We start from the raw sequence: 15,533 nt of genomic DNA on the forward strand, positions 1-15,533 counted from the left end.
TATCTCCATCTTGTTCCAAGATTTCCCAATACTTTGGCCATTCGGCCTCCATATTGAGTTTCTTCAATGCCTTAGCCTCCAAGGGTGACAACCATCTAGGGCTTTTGTTTTCCAACAAGTCTTTATATCTTATCCAAACATTAAATAGCGCTTTTCTGACAATGTGATTTTTAAAGGCCCTATGCACTTTGATTTTATCATACCATAGATAAGCATGCCAACCAAATGCATTATTGAAACCTTCTAAATCCAAGATATCTGTGTTCTCGAGGAGCATCCACTCTTTCGGCCAGCAAAACGCTGCTGCTTCATAGTACAGTTTTAAGTCCGGCAGGGCAAATCCCCCTCTTTCTTTTGCATCTGTAAGTACTTTAAATTTTATTCTGGGCTTTTTGCCCTGCCAAACAAATTTCGCAATGTCTTTCTGCCACCTCTTGAAACAGTCCATCTTGTCAAGAATCTGCAAAGTTTGAAACAAAAATAACATTCTAGGCAATACATTCATCTTGATAACTGCAATTCGGCCTAACATTGACAATTTCAAATTTGACCATATTTCTAGATCTTTTTTAATTTCTGACCAGCATTTTTCATAGTTGTCTTTATACAAGTTCAAATTTTTAGATGTCAAGTGAACCCCTAGGTATTTCACCTTCTTAACCACTGTCAAACCTGTTTCTTCTTGAAATTTCTCCTTCTCCATGACTGTTAAATTTTTTTCTAAAACTTTAGTCTTTTGTTTGTTCAGTTTGAATCCGGCTACCTGGCCAAATTGTTGAATTATCTCCAACACCCTTTTCGTACTAGTGTCTGGCTCTTGTAAAGTCAATACTAAGTCATCTGCAAAGGCCCTTAACTTGTAATGTTTAGCTCCGACCTGTACACCTTTAACCTGCTGGTCATTTCTAATCATATTTAGCAACACCTCCAGAACAGAAATGAAAAGCAATGGGGAAATTGGGCACCCCTGTCGTGTTCCTTTTTCTATCTTAAGTTCCTCAGTTATCACATTATTTACAATCAGCTTAGCTTTTTGTTCGGAATATATCGCACCCATACCATTCTCAAACCCTTGGCCTACCCCCATCCCATGAAGATTCTTTTTCATAAAACTCCAAGAAATATTGTCGAAGGCTTTCTCCGCGTCCACAAAAATCAGCACTGCTTTGGTGTTTATTTTCACCTCTAGTAGTTCCAAAATGTCTATTATATTCCTTACATTGTCTGATAAGTGCCTTTTTGGGAGAAAGCCTGCTTGGTCCTTATGAATCTTCTCCATCAACACTCTTTTAAATCTTTTTGCCAAAATGTCTGCAAAAATTTTATAATCCACATTAAGTAATGATATTGGGCGGTAGTTCTTAAGTTGAGTCTTTTCAGTCTCTGTCTTTGGTATGAGTGCAATATAAGCTTCTTTCCACGACTCTGGTGCCTTTTCCCCCTCTAAAATCTCGTTGCAGACTTCCTTTAACGGTTGAACCAACCACTCCTTCAAAGCTTTGTAGTATCTGGAAGTCAGTCCATCTGGTCCTGGAGATTTGCCCAGTTGCATGTCCTGAATGGCACCCTCTATCTTTTGCTCTGTTATTCTCTGATTTAAGTCCACCTTGCTTTGATGATTTTTTGTAATCCATATTTATTAAGGAATTCATCTATGTCCTCTTCATTTTGTGGCCCTTGAGAGTATAGTTTTTTTAAAATAGCTCAAGAAACAGTTTCTAATCTCATTGGGTTTAGATATGTTCTTTCCATCCACTTCTAGGCTTGTAACTGTATTTAGTTTCTGCCTTTTCTTCAATTGCCAAGCCAGAAGTTTGCCACATTTATCTGCCGACTCAAATGTCTTTTGTTTCATTTGCTTTATCTTCCACTCAATCTCTTGATTCATCAATTCCATATATTGTGTTTGATATAACTTAATCTCTCTTAAAATCTCCTGGGACTTTGGTTTTGATCTTAATTTTTTCTCTCCTTCTTTTATCTTTTCCAAAATCTTTTCCTTCTTCTCATTCTGCTTTCTCTTTTTTATTGAATTTTGTTGAATCAAAAATCCTCGCATCACAGCTTTGCTTGCGTCCCAAATCACTCTTTTTTTCCACATCAGCCTTTAGATTTATTTCAACATAGTCCTTTAAAGTTTTTGGGGCCTTCATGTGGATCTCCTCATCTCGAAACAGGGTGTCATTCATCCTCCATCTAAATTGACCAGTTGTTGTAAGTTTCATTTCCATCTTCACAGCGTTATGGTCGGAGCAAGTTTTTGGGCAGATTTCTACCTTCTTAATCTTAGGAGCCATCCCACTAGTAATCCAAATTTGATCAATTCTGGTCCAGGTCATCATTGCTTGAGAGAAAAAAGTTCCCTCTCTCTCAAGAGGGTTCCTCGTTCTCCATATATCTATTAAATCCATATTTTCAGTCATTTCAAAGAAGGTCTTCGGAAGTCTCCCTTCCTTGGAGATTGTCAGTCTTTGTGCCTTGTCCATGTTTGTAGAAACCACACCATTCATATCTCCCATAATTATTACATTGTAATCCAAATAATCCATCAGAGTTTCATGCAGCTTCTTAAAGAATTCCGCCTTGCCTTCATTTGGTGCATAAACTCCAACTATTAGGAATTTTTCTCCTTGTGCTTGTATTTCAACTGCCAGGTATCTTCCTTGTTCGTCTTTAAACATCATTTTTGGAACCCATTTCTCTTTTACATAAATCACAACTCCTCTTTTCTTGACTTTGTCCGATGAAATAAATTCTTGTCCTAATCTTTTGTTTATAAGTAATTTCCTGTGTACCCTGGTTACATGGGTTTCTTGTAGGCAAATCAAGTCCAATTGTTCTCTTTTCAAAATATGAAACACTTGGCGTCTCTTCAAAGGCATGTTCAGCCCATTACAATTCCAACTAAGGAATTGCAGGGCCATCTTGTTACTTTTCCGTTACTCCTCCAACCGCTCCAAGTTGTTGCTCTTCCTCTGATGGTGGTGGGTTAAGTCCAAACGGTAGGTTCAGAATATCTAGTGCTCTCCTTTGTTCTGCAATTGGATCCACCGTTCCCTTCTGTAGGTCCTCTTGGTTTCTTTCCAAAAACTTCTCTTTATCTTGGATTGTCTTTATTTTCACCTTCTTTCCCTTGTAGTTAAAGGACAGTCCTTGTGGAAACTCCCACCTGAAGAGGATGTTGTTCTTCTTCAGCAGGTAGACCAGATCCTTGTAGAAGGTTCTCACCTCCAAGATATATTTAGGGATGTCTTTAAAAATTTGTATAGGTGAATTTTCAATTTCCAAGGCCTTTTGGTAATGTAGTTTTAATATTTTGTCTCTTTCTTCCTTGGATCTAAGGGTAATCAGGCAATCCCTCGGGGTCTTTCTGTTCAATCTCCTGCCCAATCTAAATGCTGTTGTTATCTTAAATTCTTCCTCCTCCAAATCTTCCCAAAAGTCAGCAAACTTTTGTGTTAGGAACTCCACCAGGCTGTCCCCTTCGCTCTCAGGAATTAATCTTAATTTCAGGTTTCTTTCCTTTCTCTGTAATTCCATCAAAGACAATGTTGCATCATGTTCATAAACCTTTTTAGCAGAATAAAACTTTAAACATTAAAACTTCCCTAAACAGGGCTGCCTTCAGATGTCTTCTAAAAGTCAGGTAGTTGTTTATTTCCTTGACATCTGATGGGAGGGCGTTCCACAGAGTGGGCGCCACTACAGAGATGGCCCTGTGCCTGGTTCCCTGTAACCTCACTTCTCGCAGTGAGGGAACCGCCAGAAGGCCCTTGGCGCTGGACCTCAGTGAATGATGGGGGTGGAGACGCTCCTTCAGGTATACTGGGTTGAGGCCGTTTAGGGCTTTAAAGGTCAGCACCAACACTTTGAATTGTGCTCAGAAATGTACTCAAAGACCATTCCTAAATCCAACAGGATTAAATAGGACATGAAAATTTGGTTGTCTCCTTACCTGCCTCAAGCATAAGTTGCTCCTGAGTGAGCACTCAACTGGCATATACAGTGGTACCTTGGGTTACATACGCTTCAGGTTACATACGCTTCAGGTTACAGACTTCGCTAACCCAGAAATAGTACCTCAGGTTAAGAACTTCGCTTCAGGATGAGAACAGAAATCATGCTCTGGCGGCGCAGCAGCAGCAGAAGGCCCCATTAGCTAAAGTGGTGCTTCAGGTTAAGAATAATTTCAGGTTAAGTACGGACCTCCAGAACGAATTAAGTATTTAACCTGAGGTACCACTGTATGCAGCACATGGTGGCTCCATGGCAGCAGCTACTTTTTCAACTAGAAGAGACAGTTCTCTTCATCACGAGGATAGATGCTTTAGATTGGTCATTGCCATGCCAGGTTGAATGAACATCTGACTCTTTCTCCTTGAATTATATCAGACCCTTAAGACAGAATTAAAACACCGATCTTCACATGATAGCATTGGGGTTGCTTAGAAGGAAACATGTTGTAATTTCCCAGTATATCATCCCTTGAACACAGGAGCCTCCTGAGTTGAGGGGAAGTAGCAGCAGGGCAGAAGACACACACAAAAGATGGGTACGACTACAATTCCATCTCTGGATCTTGTTGCAGCAGTAAACCCTGTTTAATTCACAAAGCTACTTCATTCCCTCCACCCCCAATGAGGCTCTGCCTGACTGGTGCAAAGGAAGCTTGCACAATGTGAGAACCATCAACTCAAAGGTAGGCCACCAGTGATGGCAAGGAAGCAAAAAGAGTTTTATTGGGAATTCAATGGATGACCATACAAGATGAGCAGGCTCTTCTCCTTAACGCATGCCTGCTGTAATGTACATAGTTAAATTGATTACCCAACAGCAGCCTTAAAGTTTATAATCCAAGACAGAATACATTAACAATGACCACTGAATGCTTATTTATGAAGGACGTGTGGCTAAGCATGATACAGCAGAGGACAAAGACAAACAAATAAGCATTGTTGTGGGCATACTGCTGTTTGCCAGAGCTGCAGAAAGAGCACAGAATTGAGCTTCCTGGGGATCTCAAGTTTCAACTCAAAAGAGAAAAGAAAAGAACAAGCTTCTAGTACTTATAACTGCAAAGATATGCTCAAAAGCCAAATAAGATTTTAGTGGTTGGGCTATGTCTTCTGCGGAATGTTAAATGTTTTGTATTGTGCTGTTCAAACAGCGAAAGAGCTGTACAAAGAAACCAAGTCGTCTTGTTATAATGATTGCCATTATAATCCTAGCTATGCAGGCCGTATTCAGCTGAGAGAGTCATAATATGACCAAATATCTCAATAGACATTGCTTTGCAAAGGCAGATATATCAAGTGTCGTTCATGTACAGTGGTACCTCGGGTTACATACGCTTCAGGTTACAGACTCCGCTAACCCAGAAATAGTACCTCGGGTTAAGAGCTTTGCTTCAGGATGAAGGGGAAATGTGTGTGCGTCCTATGGAGCGAAGACGCCATAGCCCCGCGCACACTCTCCCGTCTGGAGAGGTGACGCGCGGCTATGGCAGGAGCCTCTACAGCCCCGTGTCACCTCTCCAGCCGGGAGAGCGCGTGCGCAGGGCTAAAGCAGCCCCCCGCGACTCTCTCCCGGCTGCAGAGGTGACGCGTGGCTTTAGAGGCTCCTGCCATAGCCGCGCGTCACCTCTCCAGCTGGGAGAGAGCGCGCGGGGCTAAAGCAGCCCCCCCATAAGTAACTTAGGAAGCATTCCTCAGGCAATGTCACCCCCACCATAAAAGGACTCTCAGTTTACTTAGACAAAGTGCAAAGTTTCAAGACATTATTTTGGTGTGGGAAGAAACCATGCCCCACAACTACTACGTGATATGGCTCTATATTTAGCAAATTCTACATTCCTCAACTTTGCTAAAATCACATTTTTCTTTACTTCTGCTGTTTGTCTGAGTTCTGATTAGTGCTAGAGACTGGCTTTTAGCTGGCTTTTAGATTCATAAAAAGGAGAGGAGTCATTACTTCTTAAGACTCTGGCAAAGAGTTATTTGAAACTTAAAAAGCTGATCCACGGCTTTCAAGTTGGTCTTCATGCAGGTATTGTGGTTGAAATTTCAAGCTGTCAGCCATTTCCTATTTTGACCGTAGGTTGATGTACAATGTATTAGTAATATTGAATTGACCAGTTGTCCTTAATTAGACACTGGTTACTGTAAAGTATTCAAATTTCAAAATGCAACAATTATATTTGGTCTTAATGGTGGCTTATCTTAATAAGACAGATTTATCCAACAACATACGTTAGTCACACAATGGAGTCATACTCCAGATTTTCACCAAAATGCATTGATCTACCATATCAAGCCAGTGACAGGACTAGGAGACAGGACATGGAGATAAAGACATACCCTGAACTTCTTATACCTCTGGGCCCATTATATTCGCACACATCCTGAAACTAGGCCGGGTTGAAAGGGGTCAGAAAACGAAAGTCTGAAGCCAAGCTTGTCAGGGTCACATCAGCTTTCTGCTCAATCAAATGATCTGGGGTGTCCAAACTTTTTTCAAAGAGGGCAAGATTTGATGAAGTGAAGGGCCGTGAGGGCCGACCAAAGTTGTTGACCTTTTTTAAAGATTGAAGTTGAGCTTTTTTAATGATTTTACCCCAAATTTGTTGAGCTTTTTTTAGGATTGAACTTGTTGAGGATTTTTTTAGGATATTACCCCAGGAAATAAACTGCCACAGCCGAATTAGGCTCCAAAAACAGACTTTGGACATGCCTGACTTAGACCATTGCTGCACAGAAACATTTCTTGGAGAAAACATCTGATTACCGTCTTCTTGACACAGAATCCTTCCCTCCCTAAATACTACACCTAAACTTCTTCAAGACTGTGAGTTTAAACATTCACTGAAAACTCATGCAAGTGCTCCATATTTCTCAGTGTTGTGGCTGACTGGCCGAAAAGAATCCCGTTTCCTCCCAAGACCGAAAGCCTATTTTGTGCAGATTAACAGTACCGAAACCAGACTATAGTATGTGGGATGCCTTGTGTCATGTAAAGCATGAACAACAGCATCTCTGTTAAAACGTTTCAGAGTGACTTACGGTACAAAGCGTCTCAAACGTCTTTTCGGAGACAAAAGATCCATCAAGGCCAAAAAGGAATATTGATGCATAGGAGAGCATCCCTCCAAGAATTATGAGGTTGTTCATGTAGGGACTGGACATCTTTATCAACCTGTGGAGAGAAGACCGGAAGTCAGTCATGAGAAAGCAACCCAAGACTTCAGGTTCCAAGACCTGTGTCGAGCCACTAGCCAGGTGTGAAACTTCTTGATAGTCAGGAAAGCTAGGATGCCAAGACTAGTCAGAAGTGCAAGATGGTAAGGCCCAAGGCCAGTCTAGTTGCAGGTAGTTCCAAGGGTGGAACGGGTGATGCAGGGGTATACTATGTGTATGATATCTGTATGTTTGTTTCAGTTACAATGATGACTACAACACGGTTCATGAATTGGGAGAGGATGTTAGGATTCTTGCTGCGTGTTTGCAGTCATGAGATTGTTGTCTATCACATGACGGTGTATGTTTTCATTCCACAGAGTGGGAAGTGACGGAGACAGGACGTTTTTTGTTACTGTGTTCTGTGAAGTGGGACTATTGTTCTTTGTTCTTTTTCTCTTTGCTGTCTGATGAGAAAGAGGAAGGAGCTAAGTCAGAATGCTCCGAGTGTATTATATGTAAATAAACGTAGTTTAGCCAACATGCTGAGCTATTGAGTCTGTTACGCAAACCGCCAATACTCTGCAAGATCCTAAGCGTGCTAATGCCTTTTGGTGTCAGTTGCTGTGATGTTTGGACTGAGGAAAGCTTTTGAAGCTCCCAAACGATTGACCAGGAGGGAGAGAAGATGCCAGTCAGTCAGGCATGTGTCTCTACCAGGGTCCTACACGAGTGCAGAAAGATCCTAACAGATGCGACAACAATGACCACCACTATGAAATCCAGTCCTGTAACACTCTATGTAGTTTATTTCATAGCTGTCAGGGACAAGAAAGCTGGGAGGACAAAAACAGAATCAGGGTGGAGGAGATACCCTCCCCACAAAGGGAGATAAATGAGAACAAAAATGAACATAAATACATTGTATTAAAGCTGAATATCGGCAACATGAGAATACGTGTAACCCATAGTCACCAAATGTCAAATAAACAGTCACATGTAAACAAAATTAACCAGTTGTTTCTAAAAACTGTGTATGTTTTCAATTATTCATTTAGAAGACTTAACGTTCAATCATAGACTGGGAACTCAGGCTTATACACGGAGATTGAAATGTATGCCCCATGAGAAACAAATTTGGAAAAAGAAAATGATGTTGGTGGATGGAAAGATGCATGCAAACACAAAATAAAATCAGAAAAGAAAAATACCAAGGGTTGGACAGCCCCTAAGTGATTTGCAGGTGCTGGGTGCACTATTTCAGCACACCTGAATGGCTCTGTCTGGGTGAAACTTAAGAATGAACCATCTTAGGCAAGATAACTGAAGCAGCTTTATGTGCAGAATTGTAGAAATATGCAAATCTCTGTGCTGCTTTATAAATAAGTTTAGATGAGCATTATTATGGTTAAATGTCTTTGATCTCCTTCACTAAAGGAACTCCTTATGTTACACAGTGGTTTAATTAACTGGGGATTATGCTAATAATACACAGTGGAAAACACTAATTTTGATCTAACAGAATAAAAGGATTTAATAAAACGTTCCAACACAAAGATATTGTACAGTAACATCAATTAAGCAGAATTTTTAAAATAAAAAAAATAAAAATTGGGCATGATCCAAACAAAGGTAAGCGCTTCTATGATACATCAGTTTTGTAAGAAGAGATTTAAGTATGTGCTTAGTTCTTCCTCTGAAATCAAAAAGACACCCACTCCAATCAACTAACTGCATGTTTATTTGAAAGTAAGTCCCGCTGAGTTCAGTTAGACAGCCTCCCCTGGAAATGCAATACACTGCAGTCTTAAGTAGTGAGTAACTTTGAATGGATCATTCCAATTAACTTTGTAAATACTGACCACGTGATCTCTTAATGACAATTGTCCTAATTAAAAGGACTCACAAGAGAGACAATGGAGAGGGGGAAGGGAACAGGGCAATATGTAGCTGCTTACTTCTGATTTCGGTTTTTGATGTTAAAGAACAAAAAAGCACTGGCCATTATCATTCCCAGGATCGTGAGTGCTGAAAGAATACTGTAAAGAGGCAGGGAGATCTTGCGAAGTTGCTTTTGGATGATTGTTCTGTCCTTAGGTGGTTCTTTCCCTGAAATGTCGGCAAGAAAAGAAAGAGTCAACATTATACCCTTGTGAGAAATAAACCACAACCAATAATAATAACAGCAAAACCAAACCCTATTGCCATTCGATTTCTATAAATTAATTTTACTGAGGTCCTTTAAAGTTACCTTTATCTACCAAAGTGATGTACTGCAGGCTTTACAAAACAATATGAAGTATAGCAACACATATTCTGCTCCACATTATTTATGTGCAGAAAAGACACAGCTCAGCAGGACATCAGGAGTGTCACCACCTCAAAACCACATAACACCGGTTCTGAGAGATCTGCATTGGCTCCCAGTACGTTTCTGAGCACAATTCAAAGTGTTGGTGCTGACTTTTAAAGCCCTAAACGGCCTCGGTCCAGTATACCTGAAGGAGCGTCTCCACCCCCATCGTTCAGCCCGGACACTGAGATCCAGCGCCGAGGGCCTTCTGGCAGTTCCCTCATTGCGAGAAGTTAGGTTACAGGGAACCAGACAGAGGGCCTTCTCGGTAGTGGCACCCGCCCTGTGGAACACCCTCCCATCAGATGTCAAAGAGATAAACAGCTACCTGACATTCAGAAGACATCTGAAGGCAGCCCTGTTCGGGGAAGTTTTTAATATTTAACGCTGTACTGTTTTTAACACTTGATTGGGAGCCGCCCAGAGTGGCTGGGGAAACTCAGCCAGATGGGCGGGGTATAAATAATAATTTTAGTATTATTATTATTATTATTATTATTATTATTATTATTATTATTATTATTATTATCCTTCAACTAGAGATGCCAGAGGCGGAACATGGGAAATATACGAAATACATGCATGTGCTCAACCACCGAGAAATGACCTAAATATTCTCGGTTGCTTGTGGACATATATGCATTTCATTTTTCAAATCATTCCAGAGATTGACAACTGCCTTGGCTTTTAAATAAAAACCTTAGTCGGTAAAAGTCATGGTTCAAATGATTACTTTATGTAGTCCAGAGGTGGCCAACTCCCAAGAGACTGTGATCTACTCACAGAGTTTAAAAATGGCAGTGTTCTACCCCCTGTTTTGAGGGGTTCAGGTCCAATTGTTTGAGGTTTTTTTGGGGAGGAGGAAAGCCCAGTTTTTTAGGAGTTCAGGGCAAAAATGTTGAGCTTTTCTTCGGGGAGACAAACTTGTTGAGCTTCTTTGGGGGAGCCATTGATCTACCAGTGATCTACCGCAGACATCCAGTGATCTACCGGTAGATCACGATCTACCTGTTGGATGTGCCTGATTTGGAGGCGGCCAGACCTGCCTCCCCCGTGTAAGGGAGTTCCATAGACCTCACCAAACATACCTGTGTCATGTGGTGGGGCTGAGCTCAAAGTCAGGCAGGTCCTTCAGGCAGCCTGAACCCAAGCTGTATAGGGCTTTGTGCATCATAACCAGGATATAACAAGCAAGATAATGTAAGCGAACTCTTTTAAATGCTGAGTGTTTAATATAAATGTGCTTGTGAGTATACACCAGGCTTCCTCAACCTCGGCCCTCCAGAGGTTTTGAGACTACAATTCCCATCATCCCTGACCACTGGTCCTGCTAGCTAGGGATCATGGGAGTTGTAGGCCAAAAACATCTGGAGGGCCAAGGTTGAAGAAGCCTGGTATACATGCCCCCTTGATGCTTCCCTTTACGGCTGATTAAAACTAGCCCCCCGCCCCTGCAATGGGGGGAGATGAGGGGGGGTGGAGCTCTGAGTCTGGTGAATGCATATTTTGCAAGAGTTATAGTTTATGCTTGCATCTTTTGTGATAAGGATTTGAACCTAAGCACAGGTGCTATGCACAGATATGGATTTACTCAACGTCTATTGGGCTGGATTCTCTGAAAGTACCTAAGAACTGGTTTGCTGGTTGCACAGAATGGGGTGGTAGATTCCGGACTGTACCACTTCAGCCTATAGGTGCCATAAATTTGAATGTTCCTTTACATAAGAAGCTCCCAGCATGCCTCTCTCTCACGGCGAAGCCTATGCCTGATGTACTAAAGAACTTTTCCTTTAAATGTGGGATCATTACAAAATATTTCACACATACGAACCTGCAGTCTGAAGCGGCACAGTCTAAATGCATTATTGAGCCGGTTTTACTCTGTGGCAGTAGTGAAACATTTCTGTTTGCTGCATTCCATGTGACATAAAAATTATACAGAAAGCTATGGTATCATTCCTTTGCTCTCTTCAATATTCCTGCCTTACCGTGGAATTTGATGGTGTTGTTAATCATTTCCAGTGAATCAAGTATAGCATTATATTCTCCCACCTTCACTTCCTTTTTGTCTGTGGAGAAACAAACAAATGGGATTGTTTATGTCAGCTCACATATTCTTCATTTCTAATAGCTGCTATATTTACCTTTCTGTCTCTCGCATTGTTGCTGTACCTGCCATCGAGGTAGCATATGAAATGACTCAGAGAAGCTAAATGGAGCTAGAGCTGTGGCAAAATTTTAAAGCAACGCTGGTAACAATATTGAGCAGTTACTGCAATTCAAAGAACTGCAAGCTTATACTGTATTACGCTACCCCCAATGTTATTTAAAATTCTTCTGGCTATTAATTAATTTTCGAGTCTCAGGGGAACACTGGCAAACTTGTCCAGAAAACCAATGGCTGGAGTTCATTCCAGAAGGAAACCCCAAAACAGTGTGCATATCATGGGGTTCCCAAGCCATTACAAGAAAACCCACTGAAAAGGATATATCAAGAACTCTGGCCAAAAGTTTCAATATAAGGAATAATTCCTACTCAAGAGTTGAAATGAAAAACGTGTATATTCTGCTAAGAATAACAGTATGAAGCTAGTAGTAAATTTAAACACAACGTGTAAGTACAATAGTTTTAAAGTAATGGTAAGTTTGGATACAACGTTTAAGTACAGAAATAATATAGTTTCAATTATACAGTGATATAGTACAAAGGTACATGAAATACCAGTGCACAACAATTGTTTTATACAAGTCTCAATAGCAGTCAAAAAGAGTCCACATTATATATAATCAGAATAAAGAATAGAGAATAAAGGATCAAATGGAGCCAAAAAGGAGTATCCGGAGTGTGAATCAGATGTACGACTCGGTAGTGGTGACCAGGACAGGGCCCTGTTTCGGAGTACACGCCTTCTTCAGCTGGTAATATCAGAAAATATGTCAAGATAGATCAAGGTGCTTCAATTATATTTTTGGCCAGAGTTCTTGATATATCCTTTTCAGTGCAGTTTCAACAAGAACTCCAATTTCTTTAACGATTACAAGAAAACCCAACATGCAAGCAAGCCAAGCAGTAGTCCTGACAACCATTTCAAATTTCCAAGAAGGGCTAAGCAAGCAAAGAGGCAGGTTTCGAAAGTGACAGGGAGGAGTAAAGAACAAGCAAAACCCCAAGAACAGCCTAAAGCTGAAGTAATAGGCCATCATCTGAAAAGCTCTAATGCAAGCCTATGCAGTCTTGCCAGGAATTGTCATCACAGCTAGTCAGGCAACAACTGTACTAAAACCACAAGGCACTAAAACTACATGGCTAAATTGATCTAGCCAAGAGTTTTGATCCTGACATGTAGTTCCTAAGCCACAGAACTAGGAACCCAGGTTATATGGGATTTGTTCAGTGTGCATAAGTACTTCTGAGTGCATTGCTGGTGGTAAGAAATACATATATATATATAAAGGAAAATTCCCTGAATGCCAAGATCCGGGTTTGGGGCAAGTACTCTTTGGTGTGAGTACCCCACCAGAGATTTAAAATCACAACATATACAGCAAAGTAAAGCATGGAAATATAGGCTGTTAGACCTCTAAAATATCTCCTACATTTTCTTCCCCTGGCATAGAAAAAGGACTATGTATGGTATTGTCAGGGAACTGACATCAGAGCTAGAGGCGGAGGGAAGGCTCTCAAATGATGCTGGAGAAGGGCCCAGCAGGGAGAGAGGCAGCTCCGCAGATGGGGAAGCAAATCAGCGCAACACCAGGGATATAGAGGGGCTGATGGGGGAATCGGCGAGAGGGCTCCAGGACTCTTCACCGGACACCAGCGGAGAGAGCACGGGTCCTCCGCTACCCACGCCCACCCTGTGCAGAAGACTTCCGCGCAGAGAGAGTAGGAGGAGACTGGGTGTCAAACAACTTTTATGTTGGAAAAGATTTAAGAAACGCCCACTGACGGATTCTGCTAGCGACTGAGGCATCCACGAAGTGAAGGGCTGCCCAGACTGAAAGGTTTAGCAAGGCAACAAAGCCTGGAGAGGCGGCAACTTACGCACGAGCAACCCATACACATTACAGGTATGTTAAAAATGGTTTACTTACTCTCCAAAGGTCAGATTCATGCTTTCCATAGAACATTCAGAAAAGGTTGCACGAGCAGTGAAACTTGGCTTAGTTACAGTGGTGAATGTTCCTAAATTATTGGTATAGGAACTCAAAGAGAGGCTTGTTAGAGCCATGCAGTCTGAGCTTGGAGCAATCAGCTCAGACGTGTTTACACACTGAGCTTCTCAGGTAGACTGGGAGAAATCAATAGTTCCTCCCAAGGTGAGGTAAGCCTGGCGGGGCAACTTACTTTATGGTCTTAACCCTTTTCATGCAAGAATTAAGACTTAAACATGTAGGTTATATAAGGCACAAACATGACAAGACCTCCATATTCACAACTCCGTAACCCCCTGGTGACTAGAGCTTATTGTACTGTGCTGGAGGCCATTCCTGAAGGTTTGGAATGCGGCATATCTAGCAACACTTTGAATCTGGATCACAGTGTTTATTGTCTATTTGTTTGGTTGTAAGTTGCTTTTGGTCTAGGAATCTGCAGAATTCTTGTCGCCTTGTCAGATCTCAGTTCTTAATATTTTTAGTGGCACAGAATGTCTGTAGTGTGGATACAACATTCATTCCCAAGTATTCATGCTGGTGTGCAGTAAGAGAAAGGTGCTGTGATAATACATTTAATTGCTTAAATGGGTACAGTGAGCCCAAAGAATCCACCCACAAGGAAGGCTGCCTGTTGTGTCTTTGTGACTCTTAACTGCTCTTGCCTTGCCTTCTCCAAAATGACCTCAACAGGGTAAGTTCTAAACATTCTGTCACTTCTAATGAGGCAGAATTACCCAGTGGAGGCTGCCCACTGCCCTTCTGGGTGAATCACTGCTCAGGGCATCCCTTTCTCCAATGAAAAGGCATGCTCACAACAGTAAATTGTGCAGGTAAAGTAGGGAGCCTGTACTTTGTTTTCATTTGGGGAGAGATAGCATTCCTCAGTCATGAGAAGTCTGTGAAGCAGCAAGACAGGAAGGGGGATTTAAGTTGAAAACAGGGGGGTTGAAGTCTCTGCCTGGCTGTCCAGAGCTGGAGCTGTGAGGAGCAGGAGTATAAGCAAACAAGTGGGAACCCATAGCAAAATTTCACAGTCTCTGTATTCCAAACCCCTGATAGGAGTGCTTCTGTTTAGGACTTGAGTCTGGAACTGGGGCTTGCAAAGGATCTGAACATGGGCATTTGTTGCTATATAGATAGGGAGGGGTGCATACCATGAAGAGGGAAAAAAATTCACCTCTTGTTTCACTACTCCGCTCCCTGGGGTTCTAATTCTTACTCAAGCTCTCCTCCTCTATTTCCCTTATTTTGGCATATCCCTATATTGCTTCCAGAGTTACAGGCTATTATACTAGTAGATACTTCCTGTAAAGTTGCAGGGAAAAATATATCAGCTGGGATTGTTATGCAACCAAGAACAAGAACAATTGCTGGTGGGAAATGTGGCAATTCAAGGTGCATGTAACAGTATCTGGAAGCTTTCAGCTCCTCTGCAGGGCTGTGAATTTTTCCTCAGGATAATTAAACTGAGGTTTAAAAAACCTTGGTGCTTTTATTCACACTGACTAAGACACAAAATAGCTAAGTAACCTATAAATACTACTACAAAGGGAGAGAGATAAAATGTATGATAAAATTGGGTAAAAATTGCACTTCCTACCTGCCAGACAACTGATAAGAAGAGCTAAAAATATCAGTGAGACATCTGTGGCCAGCAGAGATAAGAAATGTTTAGGCATATCGAGAGGAAATAAAAGTTATTCCAGTGAGCCAGTTACTAGATAAAGATGGTAAAGCTGTCAGTCATGATAAAGTAAAGAAAGACAATAACGAAATGTATCAGCTTAACATTTTAGGGGAAAGCTCTGTGGTTTTTGTTGTTGTTTTTTAACTGAACTGAATTACTTGTC

The 15,533-nt window shown here is 41.4% G+C and overlaps 1 protein-coding gene across 1 annotated transcript in view; it reads right to left on the reverse strand.

The window, feature by feature from the left end:
• GABBR2 (gamma-aminobutyric acid type B receptor subunit 2) overlaps window positions 1–15,533 on the reverse strand; it is a 305,888-nt gene that overhangs the window by 105,889 nt on the left and 184,466 nt on the right. Inside the window, exons 9-11 of the mRNA XM_081206236.1 lie at window positions 11,514–11,594; window positions 9,131–9,281; window positions 7,059–7,191 (exon numbers count right to left, since the gene is read on the reverse strand). Of these exons, the coding sequence (XP_081062362.1) occupies window positions 7,059–7,191; window positions 9,131–9,281; window positions 11,514–11,594 (365 nt within the window). The remainder of the gene's footprint in view (window positions 1–7,058; window positions 7,192–9,130; window positions 9,282–11,513; window positions 11,595–15,533) is intronic.

This window comes from Podarcis bocagei (assembly GCF_964188305.1).
Source record: "Podarcis bocagei genome assembly, chromosome: 8".
In the NCBI taxonomy this organism is placed as follows: Eukaryota; Metazoa; Chordata; class Lepidosauria; order Squamata; family Lacertidae; genus Podarcis; species Podarcis bocagei.